The sequence below is a fragment of the Taurulus bubalis genome (assembly GCF_910589615.1).
Source record: "Taurulus bubalis genome assembly, chromosome: 19".
In the NCBI taxonomy this organism is placed as follows: domain Eukaryota; kingdom Metazoa; phylum Chordata; class Actinopteri; order Perciformes; family Cottidae; genus Taurulus; species Taurulus bubalis.
Genome location: NC_136607.1, coordinates 16,149,956 through 16,176,402, shown reverse-complemented (window position 1 = coordinate 16,176,402; position 26,447 = coordinate 16,149,956). Strand labels below are relative to the sequence as shown.

At 46.0% G+C, this 26,447-nt stretch overlaps 1 protein-coding gene across 1 annotated transcript; it reads right to left on the bottom strand.

The window, feature by feature from the left end:
* Window positions 1–3,136: 3,136 nt before the first annotated feature.
* On the bottom strand, window positions 3,137–24,811 carry notch1a (notch receptor 1a; the record flags this gene model as incomplete). The annotated part of the gene is made up of 34 exons (XM_079234668.1): window positions 3,137–4,372; window positions 4,475–4,572; window positions 4,689–4,836; window positions 4,948–5,246; window positions 5,363–5,525; window positions 5,631–5,715; window positions 5,847–6,060; window positions 6,174–6,319; window positions 6,425–6,865; window positions 6,973–7,544; window positions 7,665–7,777; window positions 7,884–8,141; window positions 8,255–8,387; window positions 8,499–8,683; window positions 9,098–9,251; window positions 9,354–9,555; window positions 9,653–9,881; window positions 9,974–10,126; window positions 10,218–10,337; window positions 10,898–11,011; window positions 11,104–11,249; window positions 11,361–11,553; window positions 12,796–12,906; window positions 13,002–13,235; window positions 13,356–13,469; window positions 14,100–14,213; window positions 14,366–14,551; window positions 14,651–14,806; window positions 14,903–15,136; window positions 15,236–15,358; window positions 16,326–16,664; window positions 16,756–17,018; window positions 23,498–23,579; window positions 24,754–24,811. The coding sequence occupies 34 exons, from the start codon at window positions 24,809–24,811 to the stop codon at window positions 3,137–3,139; spliced, it is 7,416 nt and encodes a 2,471-aa protein (XP_079090794.1).
* Window positions 24,812–26,447: the final 1,636 nt, after the last annotated feature.

Genomic DNA, 26,447 nt, shown 5'->3' with positions numbered 1-26,447 from the left:
ATATGAGCGTCTTCGACGGCAGCTTAGCTCGGTCCTGTCGAGGCAGGATTCGGGGGTGGCCAGTGGATGAACCCGACAGCCACCGAGCACCATTAAGTTCAGAGAACCGGGAGCTAGGTTCGCTAGCTAAACTGCGCACACACACACAGTGAGACATGTACTCCGACAGACACAGCAAAAGACCCACCTTTAAGAATGCATTGTGTTGCTCTCTACAGGTTTGTGTGTCGATGTGTGTCGCTAAAGCGCCGACATGCTGGCCTGGCTGCAGCTAGCGGTGAAATAACGAGAGGACTCCTCCCTGCCGAGGGACACAAATCTCCGGGCCTCTCAGGATAAAGCTGCGGCTGGCTGGCTGGCGGCTGATGGTCGTTAATCCAATAATACAAAATCTGTTTGGCAACCATCCGGAAGTCTGTTTTCGAGGAAATTATTAATTTCCGAAAGCCGGTTGTTTCATAATAAAGCTGTCATCGCTTCTGGGAGAGGACCAGCGGATCTAACGGCGTTCAGGGCAGCCCTGTTGTAGGAGCCTGTCTCTATGGGGACGACTGTTGTCCGCTCGGCTGCAGCGCACCTGTTCGCCGACAGAGGGCGCTGTGGGTCCGGACTGGGGCAGAGAGCACTGGCGTGGTATTGATCTGCCTGGCTGAGCGTGATGGCCTACTGGTGATGCTGCAATAATGTCTCAGAGTATTGCACTTTCACCATAAAGTACATGAAGGACGTGGAGCCCAATAATGTTCAATAAAAAATGAACAAAGAAGACATTGCGAAATAAAGAAGTATTCACATCAATAATGAAATCAAGTAAAACTCAAAGCATGGTAATGTAAAGTTTCATTATAGAATTGTTCCTTCCTTTGTCTGTTTAACTTAATGTAATTGTTCCATATAAAAGCTTTCCTCAGTTCACACATATATACACCACCACTTTCACATACACAGTATCTACCACAATGTTAAATATTTGAGTTGTCTGGTCAGCACCATGGACAGCGGTCAACTGACAGCCTGTGGGTTTAATGCTCATTGATCATAAGCTAATACAGGTATTACAGGCATACTATGAATGTTATAGGACAGATTGAGACTGTATTATCCCTACTAAAACGATATAGAAGTCCTCCAGCAAACCTGTGAAGGCTTTATAAAGGGTGCTATACATTTCCACCACCACCAAAAGACCCCTTTTCCATCCATTGTAAATTTCAATTCCAGCTGAAAACATTGTAAGAAAGATTCCACATTGTCAGTGGCTTTAATCTTTAGATAACAATGCAACAAGACATATATGCATATAACGGTATCTATTCCAGGTAAACATATATATGTAGTGTGTAGAAATGAGTGTGCTTGCATTTGAAGTATGTCTTTGGGGCTCCATGTCGAGACTGAATTCTAATTTCCAGATCAGTCTGAACCTTTTTGTCTTCTTTCAATGGCCCAGCACAGATCAATAGAACATCTGCACATTTATTTTAGATGTAGATGTAGATTGTGTTGGCAAAGGTAACCATAAACAGCCTGTTCGTGGTAAATGTGTTTACCAGATGACATCCAGACATGTATTGAAGTCTAAAACATCAGCTGAAATTAACTGGAATGATTTTTAGCAGCAGCAATGATGTTGCCCTCACCGTGGTACTACCAGGTTGTCACCACCAGAGAGCATCACAAACTCAAACTCACACAGACTTTGGTCTGTGGCGATAGAGTGAGTTAACATTTCATATGAATAAAGTGTTGCATTCACTTGCCAGTTACTAATGAACTACATATGAGGTGGCTACAATGTGCACATCAACAAATCACATTTCAGAAAAGAAAATTAGAAGATGAAAGGAAACCATATCTTAAAGCTTGACATCCACTTTTATTGAATCAAGACCATTTTTACAAAACATTTTAATCAGGAAATACTTCTTTGCAAACTACAACTTTGCATGGACATTGATTTTGAATTACATCTTTTCTTAAAAACATCTTTTATCTTTGAATTAGTTTATAAAACATGACATTTAGACATTTTGAACTACACAACGTGCAGGTGGTGCCGTATAACACACAAACAAAGGTCCTCATTTCTCTCACAAACAATGTTCTCCACCTCAAAGACATTTCTTTAAAAATAAATCTCACAAACGCGTTGATTTTCATAGGAAAAAACAAATTCACACAGGAACTATTTCAACTGCGGCGAATGTAACATTTCAACGTTTCTACAACAGGTCTGCAATTTAACACTTAACGGGTAAAACCTAGTAACCATAATCGCTGATGTGGGATACAATATGAAAACAAGAAACATTCCTTGCTTCATAAATGATCACAAATCAATTACTCAGCACCAGCCAAGACCAGTATTCAATGAAAAAAAAACAGGCTCAGGTTGATTAAGATGCATTTTTACTCCTTTTGAGAAGCATCTCTCAACTCATAAGGGATATTTGTTCTGTGCTTTAAGGTCTCTATACCTTCGCTCAGTTACTCTCTTTATCATTTTGCCACAAAGGCTCAGTGTAGGAAGCAACATCATGAAAGGTGTGACTTTATATATACATATACCTATATATATATATATTTGATCATCATCTAACAGACTCAGTGATAAGACTTAGTGAAATGTAGTTCAGTAACAAAACCTGTGTCATTTAAAAGGACAAAAGGAGGTTAAAATATAATTAATTAATACTGAACATTTTAAAATAATCTATTACAAAGTTGAAAACAAAATATGTACAAACATAAAGCAAATCCCAAAAATAAAAATTTGTGAAGACCAAAAGATTAAAATAATCCAGTGAATATAGCAAAACAAGACACAAATAAATAGCCAGTGTAGACATCTAGGAGTCTTATTTCTGATATACACTCCTTTTAAACAGTTTCTAATCTTCCCATACATAACAGAACAAAAAAAAATAAAAAAGCATAAATATAAAAGCATCTTCCTTATATTTCAAGTAAAAAAAAGCATATAAATAAATACAAAATAACTAAAACTGTTCTTAACGTTAGTATCAAAACCGATAAGAAAAGGAGCATCTTCAGTCTTGAAGTCTCTCTTTCTCTATGAACATTCTTTGTATATATTTTATTTCAAACTAAAGAGTTCTTTCCTTTTTACAAGTCTCTACTTAAACTGTTCCGGGATCAGATTCATCTGCGAATGGATACTTGTAGGCGGGCTGGAGATGCCTTCCGACCAATCAGACATGTTGGAATGTGGGGACGAGCTGGACCATTGGTCAGGGGAGCCGGGGGAGGGAGTTAGAAACGGGTGGTCAGGCACCTGTAGCTGGTGGTTAGGTGTGTTGTCCATGGGGCCAGAATAGCTATGCTGGGAGGGAGGGGTGAGAAACTGGGTGCCGAGGATCTGCGTCTCCTGTGGCATGACGGTGTGGATGGGCATAGAGCGGCCGTTGTTTTGCTGCATGTCTGAGCCGTTCAGCTCGACGTTCGGGAAGCTCTGGTTGAGGGACTGGCCAGCTGTGGTGGAGTTAGAGTTCTGGTGCTGGAGCTGCCGCGAATGAGCCTGCTGCATCATGTGTGCGGACGAGCCGAGGTGGCTAGTCTGCAGATTCTGGTACCCCATGATCTGAGACAGGGTGGCAGTGCTGACGCCATGTAGAGCACCCATCATGCTGTGGGAAATGGGTGGCGCCTGGGTGAAGCCTCCTTGCTGGCCTACACCTGGGTGCATCCTGGAGATCCAGTCACACTGGCCTCCTCTATTGCCCTGACTGTTGGGGCTGGACACAGGCATGTGGGAGAGACGGGGTGGGTTCGGGTCAAAAGACATGCAGCCCATATCCTTGCCCATGCTCATCTGGCCCATATGGTCTCCATTGCCTTGTAGGTGATTTAGAGACATAGGTGGGGACTGCTGGAAGGGCGATGTCATGGGAGGAGAGGCCACATCAGACAGGTACCCATGCGGTGACTCGAGAGAATCAACCGGGGAGAGGACAGCTGACGTGTCTAGCAAGTTACCCTTTACATCCAGCGACTTTTTCTTCTTCATTCTATTATCTTTGCTCCCATCCTTTCCTCCTTTGACGCCGGCGCTGAGTTTGCGAACCTTTTTGACGGACAGCATGGGCTTGAGGTTGCTAAGGTAGTCATTGGGGGAGCAGAGAGGTGGCGAGAGGCTGGAGGTGCTTAGGGGCCCGCTGTGAAGCCCGGGACTCCTAACCACGTTGTACTCATCGAGAAGGCGGACAATGTCATGGTGCATGCGCTCCTGGGCGATGTCTCTGGGAAGCTGGTCGAGATGGTCGGTGATCTCACGATTGGCAAAGTGTTCCAGAAGAACCTTGGCTGTCTCGAAGCTTCCTTCACGGGCTGCAAGGAAGATTGGTGTCTCCTCCTAAAAAGCAAACGAAAAAAAAAGTCCAGTTAATACACCACTGTCAATGTAAACCGTGTCAATACTTCTCATATAGCGCCATCACAGTCAAATGTCAAATACCTTGTTGTCCTGCATGTCTTTGTTGGCACCATTTTTCAGCAGCACCATAGCAGCCTCCACATTGTTGACAGCGGCGGCCCAGTGAAGAGCAGATTTACCTGAGATTTACAAGAGAGAGTAAACAAGGTGAGGATTAATTATCATAACAGCTCAGCACACTGAGAGAGATCTTTATATGACTGTGTAGATAATAAGTTGATAAAAAGTGAGCTACCAGAATCATCGGTGGCGTTAGCATCGGCGTGGCAGTTGATAAGCTCTTCCACCATGCCCTCAACTGCCAATCGGGCTGACAGAATCAGAGGTGTTGTTCCGTCGTGCATGCGGGCGTCAAGATCAGTGGCGCGGTTTCGGATTAAGATCTGCAAGGACAAAGACTTGCTTAGTTAAGCTGCTGTTCTAAGCTGCTGGACAAACTTGTTCAGAAAGCAAAGCCAGGAGAGTAATAAGACTCCTGTGGAGGAAGAGGTTACCTGGAACACTCCCTGTGCGTCGGCAGCCACAGCCGCGTGAAGCGGTGTGCGGCCCATGTTGTCCTGAACGTTGGCATCGGCGCTGGACTCAAGGAGGCGTTTTGCAGCATCAGAGCGGGCGTAGCGAGCGGCCAGGTGGAGGGCAGTCTCGCCTGTGCGGTCAGTCTGGTTGTGGAGGTTGGCGCCTTGGTAAATGAAGTCAGAGATGATTTCTGCTGAGGGATCCTCTTCCTCTTCAATGTTACCAGTCTCCATTCCTCCACCGCTGCAGGACGCAATCATCAGGGGAGTGAAACCATCTGAAAGAGGGAGGGAGAAGATTATAATAAGTCATGTGTTCGTGGAAGATAAAACAATATTTTGTACATTTTTTTTCATGATATTCTGTAAATCATCTGATAAGAAGTGTACACACCTGGTCCTCTGACATTCACATCCATGCAATCATTCTCTATCTCTCCCTGAGGAGGCGTAGGAGCAATGGAAGCAATACGCAGGTCAGCTGCATCCATATGCTGTTGTGTCCATTTCCTGTGGTCAGTATGGTTGCTCAAATCCAACATGGCCTGCTCCTCCAACTGAAACACACAGCAATCATAATAACGTCAGCATGAGTAGCACACATGAAAATGATTGAGAATGGTTAAACAGTTTATTTAGACAAGACGAGGCTTTTCTCTTACCCTGAAGCGCCTGCAGTCTGGATCCTGATCATCCCATTCGTTTTGATTGTCATCCATAAGATTTATGTCAGGGTTTTTCATGGGCCTGTTTGAAAGAGGAGGCAGGTTAGTTACATGACAATAAAAGAAACATGATGAAGTACACTGCTGCCAGTCAAGGCTAAGACTGCTAGACTTTACAGCATAATCCATATTCCCCTTTCAAAGTCTCCTTACCTCAATCCAACAGAATCTTCTCCCAACGGCTCTCTGCGTTTCTTTTTGCTTGGCTCAGACGCTTTAAAACCTTCGGGAAACCAAAGCTGGCCGTGCTCTCGTCGCCTCTTACGAGACACCAGCACACCAAGGCAGATGAAACCCAAAGCAGCCAAACCCAGGAAGACGACGTACATGGGGTAGAGCTCTGAACTGGGAGGAGTAGGTCTCACACCTGGAAAGAAGCCGAAATTACGATGTGTTACATGGATTTCAACTTGGTGACCATTTTATATATATTACATGTTGAATTTATATACACAAAAGAGCTGGAAATGAGTTACATACTGGTGACAGCTTCAATGTAGGGGACATTGAGATTCCCACTCGTGGCCAGCGCTCCAAGGAATGCAGCTACATCTGTGGCGCTCTGGAAGCATTCACTGGACTGCTGGTAACACTGACGGTTGTCAATCTCCAGGTACACCACAGACCTACAAGAAGAAATGGGGGAATTATTAACATTCAACACTTCTGTAATGGAACTACAAATTATTATAGATATGTTCTGCTGATGAAAGTGTATTTGTGGTGCCTACCCTTTGACTTGCACAGGATCCAGCTCTCTGCGTTTGCGAGGGCTGACCATGGCAGAGACGCTTTCTTTCACTTGACCCAAAACAGTGGCGGGCATTGAAGCCCACTCGGGCCAGCCATCTGCGGAGCGCTTCAGCACGTTATGTTTGACGAGGTCCTGTTCGTTGCCATAGTAAGGGAAGATCATTGGTTCTCCTTTGGCGTCACGGCGGAACACCACGTTGGTGTGGAGAACGCTGCTGATCTCCCTGAGGAAGGTTGAAGAGCGATTTTTCAGATGTTCGGGGGGAATATGGACCACCAGGACTAAGTGCCCATCGGCAAGCTTCTCTGGCATGTTGTTGGCGCAGTCCAGGCCGTCCCATTCGCATTCTGCATTGTTGCAGCCCTGGTCACAGTGACCGTCAGCGTAGTGGTCTTTACAGTACTGGTCATACAGCGGGCTAGAAAAAAAGTAGGACATTGGGTTGGCATTCTGATATACAATTATATGACAAATCCTACAAATATTTCCAACGCACAAGCCTTTCTATCTGTTGTCAACACTTACTTGCATTGGCCTTCCTGTCCCTGACAATCAAAGCCATCATAGAGACACCCAGGGCTGTTGCACTGGCCATCACACTTCCCATCGTTAAAGTAGCGCCAGCACTGCAAGGCCGCAGAGCAGTTTTGCCACGGGTCATCAAAATTAAGCGAGCAGTCCCCTCCGTCCCAGCCACAAGCGTGGTTGTTGCACAGCGAGTCGCAGATATGGTTCCCGGCCCACTCGTCACACTGAGGAATCTCGCAGCTCACCTCCACTTCCGGCGGTGGACTGATGTCCCGGCCAAACCCTCCAACAAAGGAATAGTCCAGGATGTGGCACAGCAGGCCGTTGAAATTGCTGGGGCAGCTGCACTGGAAGAAAGGCGCGTCTGGGGTGACCTGGCACGTGCCGCCATTGTAGCAGGGGTTGGAGATGCAGAGGCTGTCGGTGGGGGTCTGGCACTCTGGCCCAGTGAAGGTTGGTGGACACAAGCAGCGTGGGCCGTGGTGGCCTGACACACATGTACCTCCATTCCTGCAATTCAGACTCCCGCAGGAACGGGAATCATACTCGCAAGAGGAGCCGGTGAAGCCCTAGAGGGACAGAAACAGACAGAGGTTAAGAACTCTGTGATGTACTTGATGGACAAAAGTGTAAAGCGTCAAAATCTCTAAAGAGGCAGTGGTCTGAGTGGATCACTCAGCTGTACTCACAGGTGGACATTTGCAGATGAAACCATGAGGCGTGTTACTGGCAACAGCACATGTCCCTCCATTTTTGCAGGGTCTTCCTTTACAGCCATCAAACACTTTGTCACAACGCTGACCTGGAGAACAGAAGCAAAATGTGCGTGTCACCATTTGTACACCATTTAAACACTGCACACAGGAACATTGCAATCTTGTGGGGTGCGGCCGGATGAGCATCAGTACCTGTGTATCCAGTGCTGCATTCGCAGCGGTAGCTGTTGGTGAGCTGAACGCAGTTGTAAGACCCTATGGGGTCGCAGGGGTCCGACAAACACTCGTTGACGTCACCTTCACAGCGCTCTCCTACGTAGCCTGCTGGGCACACACACTGGTAACCTCCGATGCGGTCCACACACCTGCCATTATTGAAGCACTTGGGCTCATTGGTCAGCGGATCGCTGGAGGGGTTGCAATCATCCAAATTGATCTCACAGTGGACACCTAGGGGAGAGAGAACAGTGCATTACAAACATATTCATGTCCTCATCTGTGTGGTCAATTTGATTTTTTTTGTGGCAAGGAATGACTTTGAATGTGCCATGCAGGTAATATACCTTGTGTTCCTCTGGGACACGAGCACTTGTATGTGTTGATGAGGTCGATGCATGTGCCTCCATTCTGACAGGGCTGTGACTGACATTCATTGATCTCTTTGGAGCAGTTTACACCGTGGTAGCCAGGGACACACTGAGAGAGAGAAAATAATTAATTTTAGAACGTTTTTGTCATTTATATATGTTCTATGATCACAATAATCACCAATCATATACAGATTTCCATGGGATTATTTCGACCTACCTCACAGCTGTAGCCCCCCAGATAATCAGTGCAGGCGGCTCCATTCTGGCAAGGATTTGGTGAGCACTCGTCAACTTGTTCCTGGCAGTAACTCCCGGTGTAGCCGGCCTGGCAGCGACAGTAATGTGTGTTTCCGGCATCCAGACACTGGCCTGAGTTCCTGCACAGGTGAGCCACCTCTACCCCTGAAATCAATGAGGAAAGTGTCACTACACAGAAACGGTTTCAGCTTCTCCCCTCTGGAGGGCGCTACAGAATACTGTACTCCAAAACAACCAGACACAGTAACAGTTTCTTCCCACTGGCTTTTACTCTGATGAACTGTTAGATAAGTTATTAACTCTCAATAATCCTGCAACAGCAAAATATCTGCTGTTATATATTATCATTTAAAATGTTTTATGCATTAATTGGCTTTTAATTAAATATGCACATCATTTAAATCATATTATCTGTCACTGTCAATATAAATCCTATTTCTGTGTAAGTAGATAGTGAGAGATTTATAAAAAGTCAAATTCCCTGCATGTGCATGCATACTTGGCCAAAAAAAGCAGATTCTGATTCAACATGATGAAAAATAATGTTTGTTATCTTACCTTGCTGTTTGGCTGCAACCTCACAAGACACACTGGGGATGTCACAATAGAGACCAGTCCATCCAGTCTGACACTGGCAGGTATAAGACGCTCCCTGCTGCCAGCACGAACCTCCATTTTTACAGGGGGATAAATCACACCAGCGCACAAGAATCTAACAGGGAATCAAAGACAGAGAATACTTAGTAATCTGTATGAATGGGGGTCTCTGCATGAAACCAGCACAGGGCCTAACTTGACAAAAGATGATTTTTACCTGGCAATTGACTCCTAAGTAGCCATGAGGACAGGTGCACATGTATGTCCCATAACTGTCAAGACAAGATCCTCCATTGAGACACGGTTTGGAGTCACACTCATTGATATCATATTGGCAGTAGCTGCCAGTGAATCCAGGTAGACACAGGCAGGTGAAAGCATTAATTCCATCCACACAGGTGCCACCATTGAAGCAAGAGCTGAAGAGACACAAGATAACACAAGTTAAAACCTTATAAGACTTGCTTTGGGGCAGGTTAAATAAGTACAGACAACGTTTTAACAAGGTGAGTATACCTGTCAGTGCAGTCGTTGGTGTTGAGCTCACAGTTGATGCCGCTGAAGCCGGGCGGGCAGGTGCAGGTGTAGCTGTTGACACAATCGGTGCAGTTGGCGCCATTTCTACAGGGGTTACTTTCACACTCATTTATGTCCTGTTCACATCTGCCGCCACGAAACCCGGGCAGACAGGTGCATGTGAAGGTGTTGATGCCATCGCGGCACAGACCACCGTTACTGCAGGGATCTGAAACACAGAAAAGAGATAATAAATAACCATTTTCCAGTTTTTATAGTAGACAACATGAGAATGTACAGTGGTGGAAATCTGTTCCTTACTTGGTTTGCAGTCATCCGTGTCTGTCTCACACCTCTGGCCAATGTAACCTGGCTGGCACTTGCACTGGTAACTACCCATAGTGTTATGGCAGTTAGCGCCATTGCGGCACGGGCTCTTCACACATTCGTTGATGTCGATCTCACATGTTTGACCTTGAGGAGAAGAGAAAGATAGTTAAAGAAAACTTAACCACATTGTCCAGTGGGAGAATAGATTGATGGCCAGGTAGGAATGGATAGATACCTTGCCATCCTTCAGGGCAGATACAGGAGAAGCTCTGGTAGTCTTCAGCTTCCTTACACACTCCACCATTTTTACAGGGTCTGGGGCTGCAGGGTGCCAGCAGGATCTCACAGTTTTCACCTGGCAAAGGAAAGAAAACATCAGTGGTTGCATTGCACTGCTAATAAGGAGCAACTGCTTCAGACTTTAATATTGAACACCAAGTCACAAAATGTATTTAAAAATCCCTGGAAAAGATTTTATTTTGAGCTATTTCTAAATCCCAGTTTCTATCCCACTTCCTTATCCATTTCCATGACGACTAAGCCAAACAGGAAAGGCCTTCCTGTTTCCTGCAATTGTTTGATCACAGACCGGAAACAGGACGTGGCGGAAGTGGGAATAGGGATTGGAACAGGCTCCAGTTCTCCGGCTTATATTAGCCGTGTTATTCCAAAACACACACACTGTTATCCCTGCAAAGCAGAAAGGCAGATCTTTCCACACAGACAGGTCAAAAACAGACATCCCAGTTTGTGGCCATTGGGTGATGTTTTCTAAAACAACATGAGATAGGACTGGATAAGCCTTCTGGGTGGAAAGCGGAAGCTATTTCTTTCCATTTTCAGACCTGTACAAACAGCTGACTAAACGAAACAACCCAGGTAAAAGTGTGAAAAATAAGCAGTTAGACGTCATACCAGTGTAGGGCAGCAAACAGTTGCACTTGTATCCAGCCACATCATCGATGCAGGTGCCCTGGTTGAGGCAGGGGTTGGAGGCACACTCGTTGATGTTAGTTTGGCAGTTAGGTCCTACAGTGGCGGGATTAGAGAACACACTTGGGTTAAACGTGGGCTAACAGGGCACACACATGCTCTAAGTGATCAAAAGGGTTATAACTGACCAGTGAAGCCAGCTCTGCATGTGCAGTGGTATCCGCTGGTCATGTCCTTGCAGGTTCCCCGGTTCATGCATGGGTTGGACTCACACTCGTTGTTATTGATGTCACAGTTGGGGCCGCTCCAGCCAGAGTCGCAGCTACATTTGTAGCTTCAACGAAAACAAAATGTCCGGTCAGTGGTGTCGTATTTGAATTCAATTAGTTTTATTTGTGCCTCTTTTTTTGCTGCTCATTCATCTTAGATGTGGATCTGTGCTCACCGGTTGATGAAGTCCTGGCATCGGCCGTGGATGCAGGGGTTGCTGCTGCACTCATCCACCTGAGACAAACAGGTGGCGTCGTTGTAGCCCTCTGGGCACAGGCAGGTGAAGCTGTTGATGCCATCGACGCATGTGCCCCCGTTGTGACAGGGGTTGATGGCGCAATCATCGATGTTGATGTTACACATTGTTCCTGTAAGGCAATGAGATACGATTTTAGTCAAATGCAGCATATATACTTTTTGATAAAATATCGACAATGGCCATTATGAATGCCCCACAGCTGGACATTTTGCTCTCTGATGTGGTATTCTTTGAGGCTTTTTAAGCTGCTTGTTGAGGTGCTCTGTGTGGCTTTTGGACAATAGAGATAACTAACACTAAAGACTCCCTAAACATTCAACAGGCAGACGCTGTGGCAGCTCCAATGTGTGCCGAGCCTGGCGGCCCCTGGAGGCCCTTTTGCCTCTCCTCCATTGATTGAATGAGGCCCTGTTGAATAGGCAGAAGGAGGGTTTCAGCTGGATCTGAGAGGGGGAGGTGCTGCCAGGAGGTGAGGGGGGGCAGCTTCTCTCCCTATTCACACACACCACCCCCCATCCAGGGAGAACTAACTTCACCCAGAGCTGTTTACAGGGGACAGAAGGCCAGAGCCATTTCACACACGGCCGAGTAACAATTAAACCCCCCCTCTGATTCTCGAGCCAGCACCCTCCTCCTCCGCTCTTCATCAATCAAGAGGGGAGGGCCCAACTGCCCGATCTTCAGTTACAATAGTCCTCTGTCCCTCTGTGTCTCAGTCCCGCCATGCCCTCCACACTCACCCCGTCAGCACAAAAAGATGGAGGGGAGGAAGAGGAGGAGGGCTGCACAGAAGCCTGCACACACACACTTGTTCATCCCTGCCCCCTTTCTAGCATAATCACTCAGCCGCTACCAGTCCGAACCGGCTCTGTTGGGCCATGAAAGGCAGGAAGAGCTTTCCACTAGGCTTTGTCACTAAAGTTTTATGTATGAGTACATTACAGGTGGACATGTGCCAGTGAAGTAAGTGAGGCGAAAGCACTTCAATCTGATATATTTATGGGATCTGTCATGCAGTTACACACTGCTAAACATCAGATATGTGATTAAAGGCCAGGCTCTTTTCCTTTTAAAGTATCACCTTACGGACTCTTTCCAGGCTCGACGTCACAACCTTTTCAAATGGCAAACAAAGTTAGCGCTTTGTGTGTGTTTTGTGTGTGTATCAGGTTAGGGACTGTGTTCCTTTCTCTAACCCCCCCCCCCCCCCCCCTCCCACCCCCACTCCATCCCACACAGGCAATCTTACACCATTGTTCCGCCAGAGACCCGCCAGCCACCTGTCCTAGCTGCCCCTCCCAAGGCTCAGGGGACCACCCCCCTGCACCTGTAAACTCCTCCCAATGCTCACCTATGTAGCCGGGTTCACATGCACACTCGTAGCCGTTGATTTTGTCGATGCACCTCCCGTAGTCGCAGGGTTTGCTCTTGCAGTCGTCCAGGTTTATCTCACAATTGTAACCTGTAGATTGGAGCAAACGTTAGCAATGGATTTGAGGAAAATATCAACATTTTTTACTGCAAATATCTGTTGAAAGTTGATGTCCAAAGTCTCACCTGCTGTGCCTTTGGGGCAAGCACAAATATATGTGTTCTCCCTGTCCTGGCAAGTGCCACCATTCCTGCAGGGCTGGCTGATGCACTCATTGATGTTGGTCTCACACAAGCGGCCAGTGTAGCCAGGGCGGCAGTAGCAAGTGAAGGAGGCTAGGCCATCCTTGCAGGAGCCATAATGGCAGGGGTCAGAGTAGCACTCGTTGACGTCAGTCTCACAGTGCTGCCCTGAGTAACCTGGACAGGAAAAGAGAGTAAGTATTTGATAGAATGATGGCAATGCTCATTTGGAGAGAACCTAGAAAAATGTGAAGACATTTTCAAGCTAATTCAGAAGAAAATGTTTGTTTGTTTTACCTTCAGCACATTCGCAGGTGTACTTGTTGGGACCGTCAGTGCACTTAGCTCCATTCTTGCAGGGTGTGCTGGCACACTCGTCAATGTCCACCTGACATAGACTCGCCGAAAACCCTGCATATGCATTGAACAAAATACATTAATTAATTAAACTTTTTATAAATAATTGCTTAAATGTGCAAAATATTAACTCTTATGTTTGGTATATCATGGCTGCAGTCTGTATAACGCCACAATGGAGAACAGAAAAAAGAATTTGCATTTGAAGTAAGTCTGCAGGACATTGAAGGTCCTTACGACCCATTCCAAAACACTCCTTCACCCCCCTCCTCCTCCTCCTCTGCTCTTACTGTGCAGTGAAATCTTTCTTTCAAAACACAACACAATGGCGTCCAGCTCACCGGCAACAGACCAATCCCCGCCCTCCCCCAATTTTGGCGCTAAGCTTTAACACAAACTCTCATGCCCGCCAAATATGCTAATGTTTCTGCAACCTGATCCGCTCTGTCCTCTTCACCCACAAACCTCAGTGGCACTATTAGAGGGAGTAAATCATTCACGTTCAATCTGTGATCCATATATGGTGTGATTTACTCATTGACAAATTAGTTAATGATCCACTCTCTTATAGCCTCTTCTCTGCTCCCATTTTTTCAACAAAAAAGAGGCCGGAAGGATCCAAGAACCTAATTATTTTACCCCATTAAACTCTATCATCTTTCAATTTCTCTGATCATTTCTCACCTTTGGGGCACTCGCAGTGGAAGGAGTTGATCTTGTCGACGCACTTGCCATTGTTGAGACAAGGTTGGCTGGCACACTCGTCTGTGTTTATGTGGCAGAACACACCCTCATATCCTGAAATTGTCATGAAGAGAAACGAGTTATTGGTCAAATCATGTTTGCTTTTTCATACCCTCGTCAATATCCCAGCGTTGGATACAAATTACAAAGATTTGACGGTTTAACTTTCCCCTTTTCCCTCTTCATGCAACATAAACCTTTCTTACCTGGCATACAGATGCAGTGGAACCCTCCAATCTGATCCAGGCAGGTGGCATCATTATGGCAAGGATTAGACATGCACTCATTCACGTCCATCTCGCAACGAGGTCCTTCATATCCTTGAAGACACTTGCACTGGAAAGAGCCTTTGGTGTTGAGGCAGCGGCCACCGTGTTCACAGGGGTTGGCACCTATAACATGAAATATGCAAGTTGTCATGCATGAATGTGGTAATTTATGCATAATCATTTCTGAACTATAAGATAGAAACAGTTTACTCTATAATTTACCGAGGGAGCACTCGTCAATGTCCAGGTTGCAGGCTGAGCCAGTATAACCTGGGGGACAGGTGCAGATTGCCTTGCCATTGACTGGGTTGGTGTCACAGTTGGACCCCTTTTGACACGGATTGCTGATGCAGGCGTCATCAAGGTGGCACAGCAAACCTGTGAGCACCACGAGAAACAGATTTTCATGAACTCTACATCACTACCGTTAATTGCTTTATCGTGATCTGCGTGCACAGGCACGGAGAGTCGTACCTGTGCGTCCATGAGGACACTCGCAGAAGAAGGAGGCTACGCGGTCGTGGCAGGTAGCGCCGTGGTAACAAGCCGCGCTGGCACAGTCGTCGATGTTCTCGCTGCAGTCGTCACCCGTCCACCCGTTGACGCAGACGCAGTGGTAGCTGCCGTGAGTGTCGTGGCACGTTCCTCCATTCTGGCACGCGTTGGGCATCAACTCACACTCGTCCACATTTTCTGTGCAGTATTGACCTAAAAGATTTTTAAAAAAGGGAAAGGAAATCGTTCAATACAGTGCGAGGGGAAGTTTATGAATGTTTTCTAGTGGTTATTCTCAAAGCAGAAGATCACCTGTGTAATGAGGTGGGCACCGGCAGTTGTAGGTGTTCACGCCATCCACACACAAACCACCATTCTGGCAGGTGTGGCCTGGACAGTCGTCGATGTTGTGCTCACAGTGCTGACCTGTGAAACCTGAAGAACAAGGAGAGAACAAGACAAAAAGAGACGTGAAAAAGTGGAGAGTAACAAAGCGACATTTGCTTTTAGTTAATAATAATAAGACCAACTGTTCCTCTTTTTACGACTGTGCAGCTAAGAGAAACATAAGCCCTCTTCATTTCATCCTCGTGGCAGATTGTTTTAATGCCCTGCAGATGACAGAGCAACTTGTGTCCTCCTCAAACATCAAAGGCTTGAGTGGTTGTTTTACAGCCACGCTAGTCTGATTAACTATCAACCCGCAGCTCTGCAGGTGCCCGAGCCGCTCCGCTATCTAGCCGCATTCCAGCACGGACACCCACGAGAGACACGCCGCATGGGTTCAACTTTAGCACACAAACACACACATGATCCCTCATTCATCTGCATAGCTAAACAACTCACACTGTACGAGTGGTCACAGACACACAGTCACACAATAAAATGAGAGGAACAGAAATGTGCTTAGTACGACGCGGTTTGGTGAGGGAAAATTCTTCACAGCTGCAGTCATGCCTCTAACAGCAGTAACCACAATTGCTCAAAATCAACCAAGGTTTTACACAACACTGCAACGGCTTTGGGTGCCAACACAATAAAGAGCAGACCGGTGTTTAACTGAAAAACAATCAGTGTGTGTGTGTGTGTGTGACCTCATGAATAGGGTGTGTATCTATACGTTTATCTGTTTGTGTGCACCCCTGAAGTTGTGGGGGCTTGCTGGTGACTATCAGCAGGAAACGTCTGTGTGACTGCATCCTGCCAGTGGAGGCTGGCAGAGAGAGATGGGAGGGGGTGAGGGAAGGGGGGGCAACCGGAGACTATTCATTCCACTCAATCTGATTTTACTGTTTTTTGGGAAAACAAAAGTGTGTTTTGTTGCTGCAATTCCATACAACAATAGAATAAAAAAGACGATTGTTCAGCTTATTTAAGTTAAGATACATGGTTTGGGTGTTACCTGGAAGGCAGCTGCAGTCATAGATGGTGTCTCCCTTCTGCACACAGGTGCCTCCGTTGTGGCATGGTGAGGGGCTGCATGGCATGTAGGGTGTCTGACAGTGTTGGCCAGTGTACTCTTGAGGACAGCGGCAGTTGTATGAGCCCACCTCGTTCACACACACGCCACCGTTATGACAGGGAGAGGGAGACTGAGCGCACTCGTTGACGTCTTGCTTGCAGGTTTGACCGTGGAAGGCCGGCGGGCAGGTGCAGATGTAGGTGGAATCGAAGGCCGAGCACTGGCCACCGTTTGCGCACGGGTTGGACGCGCATGGGTTGGCGAGCTGGCAGCTTTTACCTGGAAAAACAAAACGACAAGAGAGCTTCATTAGTTACTTTGCTTCTTTGTGAAATTATGAGAAAGGAGAGATAACAGTTTATCGACATACCTGACCACCCAGGTGGGCAGCGGCAGCGGAAGGCAGAGAGGGTGATGAGATCACATGTTCCTCCGTTGCGACAGGGGGAGCTCATGCAGGCGTGGTTGGTCGGGGTCAGGCATAGCCGGTCGGTGAAACCCAGGCGGCACACGCAGCGGAAATCAAAGGTGTTGCCATGAGAAACAGCGCGGCAATCGCCACCGTTGCGGCAGGGTGATGGGCTGCAGGGGCTTGGATACTGGCACCGATTGCCTACATAGTCGTTGGGACACCTGGAGATAAGACAGTGAAGGGGGTTAGAAAAGGGTTTAATTCATGGGAGTAATTATGCAAACAGCATGGGAATGAGACGCGGTGGGAGTAGTGGAGAGGGACTAAAAGTTTCCCGCCCAGAAAAATGCCCCACTGCAGCGGGACAGGGATGGCATGTTGTTCTAGTGTGTCTCTCTGGATTAGACTCCCTCAGAACTTTAAAAACACATTCTGCTGGGACAACAGACGCCCCTAAATAGTCCAGCCGCAGCGGCCCGTTCCCATCTACCTTTCGCCCTCACGCTGTCCACACTCATCCTGAATGCCTGTAGAGATCAAGGGGACTGTGCCGGCTCGGGATGTCCTATATGAAGCGCTGCATTCAGGGCCCTAAGCCCCTGGGTGCTTCCCTGCCATCCAGACTAAGAATGTATGCTGCTACAGTCACATAGCTCAAACAGGCGGAAGTGAAGATATAGAAAGTTGGGACAGGATCTGGACAAAGAGGAGGGCCTCCCTTGTGCAGTGTTTGGGTAGTAATATAACATTTTCCTCAGAAAAACAAATAACAAGAAATTCACTGAAACCGCTGAGACATCATCTGATGTGCAGCTTATGCAAAAGTCCTATTTGCCACATGTAGGAGCATATAAAGTCAAACAAAAAAGTGTTTATGTTTGAATTGGGGCTTGTGTGGGAGTGTGTAGTTGCGCATATGAGCGTGCAAGTGTGTATGTGTAAGGGAGGGCATCTGTTGGCCTAAGAGGAGTATCTCCACAGGGAGCAGGTGCACATGTTAATGAAGGCAGCTGTTGGACAGGGCTCCTCCCCCCTTGTCCCTCCTCCCTCTGTCCCCTTGTCAGATGGGGGTGCTGACAAGCCAACCTCTTCTCCAGGGACATAAAGAACCCATGTGAAGTCAGCTGTTGCAACTTCTGTCTCTTCACCCCCCCTTAAATCACCACGGTCAATCATAATTCCTCTCTTCCTTACCTGTTCCTCTTCCTTTTCTATGCACTATTACTGAAACATCTTGCCCTCCAGTCTTCTCCCTGTCTCTGCTTCAACTCGCATCAAGCTTTTTCCTTGCTCTGTTTTCTCGTTTCTCTCCTGTGTGGACTTTTTTACAGCTCGCAGCAGTTTGTTTTTTTACAGCGCTCTCCTTATGTCACATAAGACTGCTGAAAACACCCTTGTTGACTTAGTTTGGGAAGACCAATCAGGGAGTTTTTAACAGTGCCATGAGCCCCACAGGGAGCCCAGACAGTTGCAATTGACAGAAGATTGTAAAAGCATTTGGAGTTGCTTTGAAGCTTCCCTGCCTCCCATTTCACTTTACCATGAAAGCACACTGAATAATCACTGTGGGAATTCACTGACTTCATATAAAATCCTCACTCAGTTTTTGTAAATTATATTGGAACAGATGTTATTAATGGTGTGTCTACGCGTGTGTGCGTGCGTACGTGCCTGTGTGTGTGTGTGTGTGTGCGCACTCATGTGTGTGTTTGTCATCCCACGCTAACTAACTGTAATAGATCCTCTTTGTCCTGAAGTCAGTCCAGTCTGAGATAAAGATCCACCCACACGCTGTAAAGCTAAGCAGCATACACCACGGCAACAGGTCTCTCCCAGCGCTGCAATGTCCCCTCAGGCCGGAGCAGATGCTTCCCCGACCTCTGACCCTGAACACTTTTGTGACTGTGGGACGGCCTCTTTGCCTTCTCTCCCCTCTCTCTTCTTTCCCCGCTGGGCCTGATCTACCATCTGCCACTCTGGGGTGACTTTATCCTCCAACACAAAACCAGCCCCACTGTGCGCTGGAAATGCCACCGCTGAGGAATATGTTATGTAAATGGAGGAGGGCGGCATCCCGTTATTATGTGTAAAGACTTGTATGCATGCTCTTGGTTTTTCTTTCATGATGTTTATGAAAGTACAACATCATCAGATCGTGTCTCACTTCTCATTCTCTTCAACACTCACCCGCCCCCATGTTCTCTTTCAGTGGCTATTTGTTTCTTCCTCCTTATTCATATAATCTGGTTAGTATGTTCCCTTGGATGTCTAATCATTAGCCAAAGTCTGACCCCCCAAGTCCACATCTGTTAGTAAGACCAAGAACCGAACAGTGAGGCTCTGCGAGAGGAAATGAGAAATGTACTGGGCCTGGAAGGCTCTGAACATGACTGGGATCAGTGGGTTTGATACTGCAGTAGGAGAAATATAAGCATGCAAAACAGCTGTACATACAGTGATATATACATGAAGGAAATGGTCTCTTATCAAAAGTTATCCTGTCTCTCAGCTGTAATCATTACATTGCATTTAGTTTAGCTGGCGCTTTTATCCGAAGCGACTTACAATAAGTGCATTCAACCATACTTATACTACTTATAACCAACTTATACGTATATACTTATAACCAAAGTGTTATAAGTAAGTGCCATTTAAGTGCTACTTTCTTTATTCAAGGTGAACAAAGAAAGTATATACTCAAGTAACAAACGTCATAGAGGCTCATAAAGAGCTCATTTTGATGGCGGTAAGCTATTTTCTGTCTCACTCTCTAAAAGGACTGAAGCGGAAAGATTTATGAGGGTCAGCCACCTGCTCGACACCTGCTCGACTAATGACTACAAGATCACTTTCACGTCCAAAATACCAATTAACAAACACTGTGTGTGTGAGTGAGACCTTGTTCTACTGGTTTTCATGGAGACATCCCACCTCACAGTCAAACAAGGAAAAGAAGCTGCCTGCCAATCCACCTCCAGGTGTGTCACCAGTGACACTTCTGCTTAAGTACCTCAGGTCACCAATAATCAGGTTGGTACATGACATGTATCCACAACATCCTCAGTTTGGAGCTGAACTGGAACCAGTTCTCCCCCATTTTTCTTGTCTCTTGTCGCTGATTTTACATTTGGTATAAAGAGAAGCGACTATTTTAGCTGGTAGCATGTCCTCTTATGGATGTAATTAAAACACAGATAAGGAGGAAGGCACATACAAACAAGCATCTAACCCACTAAGCCCATTGCCCCATGCCCTCTGGTGCAACACTGACCTGCCAGAGGAGTCGGTATTTCCACATTTGACAGCCTGTGCTTGTGAACTTTCAGCACTCACTCGAGTCAAATAGCCTCTTATCTCTGTGCTGTGACAGCACAGCTTTGATCGCCCCGCTCTGAGGATCTCAAGACTCACAGGATCCCGGTCACTGCCCAGTCTACTCTGAGGCCCCGCCGACACTAAATATGGTGAAACGTATGCCTGTACGATGCAGGTTTTCTCCACAGTAGCTGTTGGAGGTTGTGGTTTTAAGATTAAAACTACACTGCTTCTCACCACCCCCACTCACTGCTTTATCAGAGGGGGCCCTGGCATCTCGGGAATGGACCCAACCAAGGGAGTGGCAGCCGTAGAGCTTATACCCCAATAAAAGCACCACACCAACAGGCACACTTGACCCAGCCGTGTACCTGATTCGCTTAAGCCCACATGGAGCTGAGCCTTAACAGAGTCCTGCTCAGTAATCCTATAGGAGGACAAATGAAGAGCGACATTCCTTCTTGAGGGAGAGTGGAACATCTTTTAAGTGGTGCTAGACACTCTTTACGAGTGAGACATTTTATCATCAATATGCAATACCAAACAGCTCCGTGCAAGGTCAACAAGGTCCGAACACACCAACCGCGGAAGACTTTCACTTTTCGAGTCGAGTCTATTTTTGTCGGACGTCTTGAGACATGTAGCGAGACAGTTGAGAGTTTATTATTAACAGTCACCTCGGACCAAAACAGTGTCTATTTCAGCAAAGCAGCATCGACAGTCAGTCAGTCGTGCAAAAGCGAGGTTGAGGGGCAACAACCTTTTGACCCCGCTGTGCCCTCATCACTGTCTCACAAATGGAAACTAAATTTGACTCGCTGTGCCCTTACATGTTTTTAAGCTGCCTACACTACAAGACGACTACAGCTGCATGGGAAACAGGAAGCCGTAGACCTTCAGATAACCTTTTACTTTACAGAATCATGACCGAGTACTTCCCCATTATGGCGGCTCGTTGTTGTTTCCGTGCGTCTCGTACGACCACAAATGTACACGTTTTAGTCTAGACCTGATTCAGATCTTCCTCAAACTAAACCCTGTTCTTGTGATGAATTAATCTGTGGAGTTAATATGAGTTTTAGAATATTAGCAAAGCGGCCTTGAAAGAGAAATATAGAGTTGCACATGTAAGGAGAAACGTGAAAAGAAGAGAGTAATGAGTTGATGTTGTCAATCACACAAACAAAATGTATTTTCCCCATCCAATGAAAAAAAGATAGAAAGCAAGAACAAGTTTGTTGACACTTTGGTTCCCCATTAAATGCTATGATGGCAATTATTTTCAAGGAGATAAATAATAAACAGGACAAAAGAAACTTCTTGTTTTTGGGATGATCTGCATAATAACGCTTTAAATGAATGGTACCTAATTTAAGAACCAGGAAGACAGAAAACATAATTTCTGTATATTTGGTACGCCAAGTTTGTCTCAACACATTTGTAATCTCAGTAAACAAAAGTAAGACATCTGATGACCATAGTTTACACCAAGTCTAACCTGGTTCTCTATGCTAGCATGTGATTTCACTCACTGCTCTCACACTCGTGGGAACTGTGCTGGAAGAGGATTTAAAATCCAACTTACCACTTAAATCTATGTCACCACATGCTGCACAAAACCTCAACATGCGGGCATGACTCACCAGTAACTTCAAAAACTACAGATGTGGGTTTATAGGCCTTTTGACATTCCATTTAACATGGCGCGATGGGAACGGCACGTCTTAACCTCAAAACGACTCCAACCCTAGTTTGAATTTGAGGCATTGCTTTCACTGTGTCATCACAGTGCCAGCTTCCTCTTCTTCTTTTGACATCAGTTTCCCCAGGTGGACACTTTTTACACAATTCCTAAGTGAACTTGCCAGTTAATGTGGCACACAATTCAGGTAGTGATGATAAAAGCTCAAGTTGGACCCAGTGGCTGATGGCTGCTTGGCTTGGCAGGGATGAATGATTAATGAGAGGGAAAAGCAAGGAGGAAGAGAGAGCGAGGGTGGATGAAGTGATGCTCTTATCCTGTCTGTTTTTAATTGGGCTGTGCAGTGATGGAGACCACAATAACAGCTCTGTGGAGAAGGAGGGCGGAGGGACAGTTTCTGTGTGCACACGTGTGGTGTTCTGCGTGTGTGGAGTGTGCAGATGAGATGTCGTGAATCGGTGGCCCTAGGCTCGCAGCGTGGGCTCTTCAAAAGCCCCCCCTTGTTCCTGTAGCGCCTGCCTGACCACATGTCCTGGGGGTAAACCAGGCCACCCCGGAGCTTCTTTACAGACAGATATAAATGGTGCCAAAAATGGATTTCAAAAAATCCTTTCTGTCTCCTTTGAGGACTGACAAGGAATATGACCTAAACAAATAGATCCATGTTAGTTGTCTAGCAACAGAAAATTCAATGTGAATCATGAAGCTCGCAGACTTAGGTCAGCTCAAGGGGATGTTAGCATATCAAGCGCCTCACCCACAAACTATTAACATCAATCCGTGCCCGAAACAAAAAACCCACAATCTGCCTCTCTGTCTGTTCCCACTTGTTTGCCTTCAAATTTCTGCACTTTATTCCAATTAATCTCACTCTCTTGACATCCAATCCAATTACATTTCACAGCCATCTGGCTTTCTAATGGAGATCACAAGCGCGTAAGGTGGGGGGTGGAAGGGTGTTTGTCCATTCTGGAGGCAGAAGACAAGCAGACTTCTGGAAAGGGGGGGTTATGGCAGGGGTTTGGTGTGTGTTGTGGTGTTTGGGGGGGGCTGTGGCATGATGGGAAGCCCCACTCAGATTAGTCACACAGCATTATTCTGACTGCAGGACAATGGGTGACGGGCGGCGGGCGAGCCCCAGCTGTCGTCCATGAAAGGGCAGAAAAACAAGATTTAGGACTGGACGCGTCCTCTCACTTTGCTGGTGAAGGGGTCTTGCATTCATTAACGAGCCTACTGGATTGGGGTGGGGGGAAGCTGGGCTTTTGTCCAGCTCCTCTTCTCTCACCTCTCTTGGAACTGCGCTCGCTTTTTTTTATTTCTTCACTTCTTAAAACTCTTTTCTTTTCAGGAAATGTGTGCAGCCTCACGGAGCAATGTGGCTCATGGAGCGGTGCATGGAGCCCACCAGCCCAGAAGAAACTCAAGGGCCTCTTGGTTGCTGGGCGCAGGGGCCCGCTCAAAGGCTGGAATGAAAGGGGGAACATGTGGCCCCTTTTCTTTCCAACCCAAAAAAAAAGCACTTTCGAGTACCGAAATGACACTACACTGCACTTCTAAGACGGCACAAATTTCAACACACACAGCACAAAAAGATAGCAGGAAATGCTAATACTGAGTGGCCGTCTGCGGTTCAACATCTGGTGCATCATGTTGCTGCTTTTTAGGCGGCCTTTTACTTACTTGCATTCTCCATTTCCGTTAGAGGTGGCTTCACACCTTCCTCCATTTAGGCATGACTCAGTGGGCAGGGAGCATTTTAGACCTGTTGAGCATATGGAAAATATGAAAAACACATCCAGAACTCACAAGGCAAACAGCATATGTCAACTCTCCTGTTGTTAGGATTAACACGGATTAGGCGCCTAGTTGGAATTATTAGTGTGAAATGATTCATCCGCGAGACATTTAATACATCTTTATTCACAATTTTTTTATATATAATGTACACATGCGCGTGCACATCCTAATCTTTAATTGATTTGTTTCACAGTTGTCCGTGGGGGATATTGGGGAAGCCTGCCTGTGGACACCGGTGAGGCCAGAGCGCGTGGTGCGTGGCTTGGGGTGGGGTGGTGGGGAGGGATTTGGGGGGCGCACGCTTTTGCGGGGAAAGCGCAGCAGCTGCGGGGCTCAGATGCGGAACAAAAGAAATCAGAGTCCAGCACGAGCCATAAAACACTCTCCTCGGGCATTGTTTACCGGCAGACGGGAATAACAGCACCTCCTCCGCCCCCCCGCCCTCCACCCGGCACTCACAACACTCTCCCACACATGCAGACAAAAGGAGCCCCCCCCGCCCCCCTCACCCTCGGAGACCCCCACCGCGTCCCCCGCCCCAACACACGCACCCGCTTCCATTATCTCATGCTATTGAGAAAACCGCTTCTCAGAACAATTTAAGACTTCAATCCAACTAGTATGAGTATAACTAATATAAACATAGTTGCAAGACTAAATACAAATGTCGATAAAATGATGGGTTTTGGTCCACATAGAAGTTATTTGAAAATTAATTGATGCATTATAGAAGTGCCGTTGCACCAGCATGAATGACTGTGCAAGAACAAATACACAGCTTGCAAATACACTTGTGTAAAACCGCTTTACTGAGCGTGCACTGGGCAAGTCAGCAGCCCAGCGCGCGCGAGCATTTGGCTCCTGCACTTGTAGTGGATTCATTCCCACGACCAAGAGACGCTCTTAAAGAAACTCTGTAGAAGTTTATGAGGGGTTCACTAGATTTCATCAGTTTCTAATATTGAACTCATACTTGAATAGCAGTTGAAATCACAGAGTACGTGATCAAATAAATACAGTTACTATGCCGTTCACTAACTTCTTCAAAGTTTAATTTGAATGTTTCCTCGCTGATATACAGTCACGCTCTGCAGCCCGTATTTGTCTCTCTGCAACACATCTTTTAGAGGAAAGTTTACCTTGTGAGATGACGATTGCAGGAATCAGAAATGTTAGTTTCACAAAGAAACGATACATTCCTCCTGTTCAACTTCACAGATGTCGTTGACTCCCACGTAGGGTTCGCATAGATCCACAGTTTGGTACACTCCAGGTGCGGGCTTGAAATAAATATCCCTCTGACAAAAAAGGTAAATCCAACGGTGAGAGCGGAAAGGTCTTCAAGAGGGGTTCATAGATGTTAACCTGGTGCTTTCCGAGTTCTCAATGAAATCTGTAGGCAACTCTACAAGTTCCTCCTCCTTCTCTCACCCCTCCTCCTCCTCCTCCCCCCTCTCCTCCTCCTCCTCCTCCTCCTCCTCCAGCCAAATAAAGGCCGCCACTCTCGCTCTACACATGCAGGAGGAACTAATGATCATTCCCCCTCACTGTCCAATAGTTAAGTATTAGCGTTAGGCAGTGGTGGAAAATAACTACATGAACTCAAGTATAAGTACAAGTTATAGGTACTTTATTATGGCCATTGTTCTATACTTTAAACATCTACTCTTGTACGTTTTACTTTTATCTGGCAGCTTAAAAACAAGTTACTTTACAAATGAAATATGATGCATTGTTGTAGATTTACCTGCCTACCGGTAAAGTTTATAAAACTATCTCCACTTTGAGCAGAACAATGCTATTTAAACATTAATGCATTAGTAATAAATAATGTTAGACTATCAAGCAGACCATTTTTTTCCTTGGAGTACTTTTACTTTTGATACATTTTAAGGTACATCCTAAATATGTTCTTATGATCCCTTTCTTTAGATTGAACAAAATTATATAAAGTAGTTATAAGCTTGATCACAACTGGGAACAACATTAGAACGGTTCTTCCACAAGCAAATAATCCTTTAAGATAAGATAAGAACTCACCCTGAGGGAAATTCTTGTGCCAGAGATTTATCAAAAATTACCACAGAAGAATAAGGAAAACAAGATAGAAGAAAAAGACGAAAAGGGTAAAAGAAAAACAACAACTTATACTTGTATGCGATATTTTAAAATGTTTGTACTGCTGGTTTTAAAATTAAAAAAAGTCAGTCCAATGTGCTTTGTTTTCCTAATTACACACTCACAATGTGAGCATTCATGTGATAATCCATAACTTAATGGGTCTGCAAGTGTGATTCCAAACCACTAAAGCGTTATCTCAGAAAAGGATAGGTTTCAGTTCCTGTCCCAGTTTCACTCTCACATCATAACTCGCTGCATGGATCGTTGCTCTGCAGAATATCCAAGACACATGACTACTTGTAATCTTTTTAGTGCAGTCTTTCCAGAGGCAAAGCATGGTATTACATGATATTTCAGTTATGACATAGTGCAAAGACACAGAAAGTGCATGTCTGTGCCAGACTTTTCTTTTTCTTTTTCTCCTCAGGGCAAGTGAAACTGTCACGGAGTAAGTAGCTGCAGAGTTTCAGCACCCCAGGGCAAAGATTATTTTATTATGAAGCCCACGCACATGCTGGTCCTTCTGTTGGTGTGACTGCCAAATGGATCCGTGCCAAAAGGGGCTAGGTCTCTTGAGGTGCATGTAGTGTGGGAAACACCGGGAGAAAAGAGAGGGAAAGAGGGAGCGTGAGCAATCAGCTACAAAAGTATTGCATAACCCGAAAATCAAATGTGAAGTGTTGGACATATGCAATAAGAGAGATTTGTACGG